This window comes from Thermobia domestica, chromosome 5 (assembly GCF_964235325.1).
Source record: "Thermobia domestica chromosome 5, izTheDome1.hap1.1, whole genome shotgun sequence".
Lineage (NCBI taxonomy): Eukaryota > Metazoa > Arthropoda > Insecta > Zygentoma > Lepismatidae > Thermobia > Thermobia domestica.
The window spans coordinates 311,504,614-311,508,773 of record NC_137458.1 but is presented as its reverse complement, the minus strand read 5'-3'; the positions used below and the strand labels follow the sequence as shown (position 1 = coordinate 311,508,773).

Sequence of the window (4,160 nt, the reverse complement as noted above, 5' to 3'; positions counted from 1 at the left end):
AGTACTCTTCGTAAAAGCACATGCTGCAATTTCACAATAACAAACTTCTATGCTTAACAACGAGCAGAAATGTGTAATGTAACATAATCTGTTCATGTTCTTTTTCATACGCAAAACTGCTCGCACTGAAGTTGGCATGGTGGCTCAGCGTTTTTTTTTCTGATGTGTGAGGTCTCTGCTTCAATCCGCAAGCAAGTAAGTTTATGATGTTTTCTCATTTCTCATCATCGTTTCAAGGGGGACGTTAACATTTCCTGAAACTAGCACCAAGAATCAAACTCGGGACCATTGCATAGTAATCAACACACGTGTACGATGGCTCAGCGCTTGTCTCTAATGTGTGATGTCCCTGCTTCAATCCTCAGTCAAGTAAGTTCATGTTTCGTCCTATCATTTCTCACCGTTTTCGCGGAAACATTAAATTAACTTCAACATTTCCAAGAATCGAACTCGGGACGATTGCAAGGTATCCATGTTCACCCCTGAAGCGGAACAAAATGGATCACAAAGTGCTTATCAAATTTAATGGAATAATTTTAAATATGGCTCCATATAACGTAATAAGGCTCCAAAGGGAACGATAACTCCCAAAAAGTAAATCATTGTACTCTATTATACAACGAAAATGTCTCGTGAAAGATAATAGGATAAGTTAAAAACGTCCAAATTTTAATATTTTTATACTCATCAAAGAGTACGAGGTGCGATACTCTCCTCCCTCCCCCAACTCCTGATGTAAATCAATGTGATCTTATGTGTCCTGAGTGATCCCTGCCCCTGAGTTAACATAAGCAAAACTTTCAATAGGTAATGCAATCCCGGGCCAAAACATCTCTAATTCATTCGCTATGGTCCATGGGTGGGGGGTCCCAAAAGTGAAATAGGGTCACCCCGACGTCAAACAATCACATTACCTCAAACCAAATACCTCTACTTCATTCGCACCAGTAAGGAAGGTGGTGGCTCAATGGTAGAGCGTTCACCTCTGCTGTATGTGATCCATGGTTCAAACACGGCGAAAGTAATTTGTGGTGGGTAACATTATGCTCCAGTTTCCTCCCACACTTTCATTCCTTTCTCATCGTCACCGTCTCCTTTAGCCTAATCGTGGGACGTAAAACTAAAGATTTTTCATTTGCACCAGTGTTAGTTCATCTCATCAAAGGGATAACAATCCGAACCGCATGAGCTCCTTCCGGGAATCGAACCCTGGTCTCCCACGTTAAAGACGCATACGCTAACCGGTTAGCCACAAAGGAACTCCAAAGTTTTCAAGTTTCATATTAATACTAATTTATACTATTACTGGGTCTACTAATTCATAATGTAATAGGTCATCAAGAAAGAAATCAAACCTTGTTTTGGTAATTTTATACCCATAAAAGGGAACGAAACAAGCCATCATAAGCTCCAAGCTAAAAATCACAGTTCAGTGACGTCAAACGAACATATTAGCTCGAACCATCTACCTCTAATTCATTCATACCAGTAGAGGTGCGGTGGCTCAGTGGTAGAACGTTCACTTCTGCTGTATGGGCCTTTAGCCTAACAGGCATAATCGTGGGACGTAAAACTAAAGATTTCATTTGCACCCGTGTTAGTCCATCTCATCAAAGATATAACAATCTCCAAATTTTATGCCATAAAAGGGAACGAAAGCATTCGTAAACCTGTATTATTTCATAACGTAATGAATCATCAAGATCATATTTTTAGTAATTTAAAGAATCATCATGACCTCTGATCCAATACTCCCAATTCAATGACGTCATAGCCTGGCCAAGGTACCTCTGATTCATTCGTACCGTCGTGCATGGCCCCTGAATAAGCATAAGCAAAATTTCAATAGGTGACGTAATCCCGGGCCAAAGCATCCCTAATTCATTCACTATGGTGCATGGGGACCCAAATTGGATTATTAAGAGTTAGGCAGAGTGCCGCGATTACTACTATGTTATATTGTCAAAACCTGGGGCAGAGTTACGTTTGCGGTTAACGACAGTGAGAATTTCGGTTGTGGAAATGGATGTTGTGAGCGGATGATTTGGAAGCGTATGATTGATACTGGGCTGTAAATGAGGAGAGTCAAGTGGTAGATGGTCAACAGGATGCGGAGCTGTGAGATCAGTAAGAGGTGTAGGTGTGAAAATTTCCTGAAGGTAGTCTGCAAAGACATCGGCTTTTTCCTGATCACTTTGAAGTGGTGTGTTATTATGGAGTAGAGGATAATGAGGTTTTGTATATTTACCGCAGAGTGCGTTGAAACGTTTCCAGAATTTAGAAGGGTGGCTGGTTTCATTGAGGTTATTACAAGTTTTTGCCCAGTTTCTCAGTTTATATGCCTTGAGATAATTACGAACAGTGCGTTGCAGTTGGTGATGGTGGTGAAGGGTTTCTGCGTTTCTAGTACGAACGTATTCGCGATAAAGCTGTCGAGAGCGGCGAATCATAGTTAAGTATTGAGGCGGTAGTTGTGGTTTGTATGGAACAGAAGCTGAACAGGTAATATAGAGTTCGGATGCGTGAGAAATAGTAGAGCTGATTGTAGTTATGCTTTGGTATAGCTGCTCTTCCGTAGATGGTGGTGCGTGATTTTGAAGTGATTGGGTAATATGTTCACGGTATTTGTTCCAGTCGGCTTTGTCATAACGAAGTGATGTACGAGGAGGTGGTGCATTGACAGGTTTGTTGGCGGTATTGTGGTGATAAATAAGTTTGAGAGGTGCGTGATCGCTGCCAATGAGATCAAGAACTTCGACTGTGCAGTGGGAAGCTATGGTATTAGAAGTGATAATAACGTCAGGCGTTGTCTGAGAGATAGGACGAGATGGTGTGGGTAAATCATGTATAATTCCTGTTGTATGCGAAGAAATAAATTGAAGGAACGTAGTGCGTTCATTATCAGTTCGACTATGGAGATTGATGTCTGCCATGATTAAATAGTGCTTAAAGTTATGTGAAATGTGTTGGAAAAAAGCAAGAGGAATCTGATGTCCAGGACGGATATAGGTGGTGATGACACTGATGGCGATATTGGGAAAATATAATGTTGTGATAACGTGCTCTGGAAGATTGGTAAGTGGACAGGTATGGCGTCGAAATGGTAAAGCGTGGTAGAAGCCAATAGCGGCGCCACCGTTAGCTCGGTGAGCAGGAAGCTGGCTGTCACAACGAAGTATGTTGTAACGGGGTATGTGGATAGTATCACGAGATTTTAAGAAGGTTTCGTTCAGAAGGAATGCGTTCACCTTTTCTTCCAGCAGAAGCGTGTCAAAAAGCAGCCTGTTTTTGGATAAGGATCGAATGTTTAGAAATAAGAACACAATACCCATGATATGAAGTATGCGGAGGTAGTTAGGAGTCGGACGGAAGATTTGTTGTGTGAAAATAGACATCGGTGTTAGAGTACGTAGCATTAAAGGAAGCATGGAAGATGATCCGGGCGGCATGAGTAATTTGTTGTAGGATATATGGGCGGATAAAAGGATGGATATTTTGTAAGGCGAGAGTTGGGAAAGCCAGAAGTTTATCGATAGTGACTGGTGTGGATTCCACTTGAAAGTCTGTGTTGGTGGATGAATCAAGTGTTCGTAATGGAGCTACTAATTCAGGATGTGAAGTTTCTGGTGGAGGTTTCCCTTTGCACTTATAACTATAAGTGGGATGTTGGTCATTGCAAGTAGCGCATCGAGGTGGTAGGTTTAGATTAGTACATGAACGAGTAGGATGAGTGCCACTACAGTAGCCACAGACGGCAGTGTTACGACAGTTTGCAGTTGTGTGTTGGTTATAAACTTGGCATTTCTCGCAATGAATCGGTAACGGTGGTGAAGAACGAGAGGGTTCGACTCGATGTCGTTGCTTATAGATGAAAGCACCATTTGCAAGTAGGGTATCTATTGTATCTTGGGATGAAGTTAATATCCGCACCATAAAGGTCGGTCCTTGATCATTGCGAATTCGAAGTGCTTTCGTGATGGTAAGTCCCTCTGCCCGCAATTCTTCTGAAATTTCCTCGTCTGTATACGACGGTTCAACTCCCCTAATAACCACGGACAAAAGGGGAGGCTTCTTAGGAGGTGGTGGTTGTTTGCGCCGAGATGAACTAAGAGTTTCCATTGTAGCGTTCTTGCCAAAGATTTCAAACGAAGCTTTGTTGC

The 4,160-nt window shown here is 42.0% G+C and overlaps 1 protein-coding gene across 1 annotated transcript; it reads right to left on the bottom strand.

Annotated features, from left to right (window-relative positions):
- Positions 1 to 1,949: 1,949 nt before the first annotated feature.
- On the bottom strand, positions 1,950 to 3,332 carry LOC145685646 (uncharacterized). The gene has a single exon (XM_081758036.1). The coding sequence runs from the start codon at positions 3,330 to 3,332 to the stop codon at positions 1,950 to 1,952; it is 1,383 nt and encodes a 460-aa protein (XP_081614162.1).
- Positions 3,333 to 4,160: the final 828 nt, after the last annotated feature.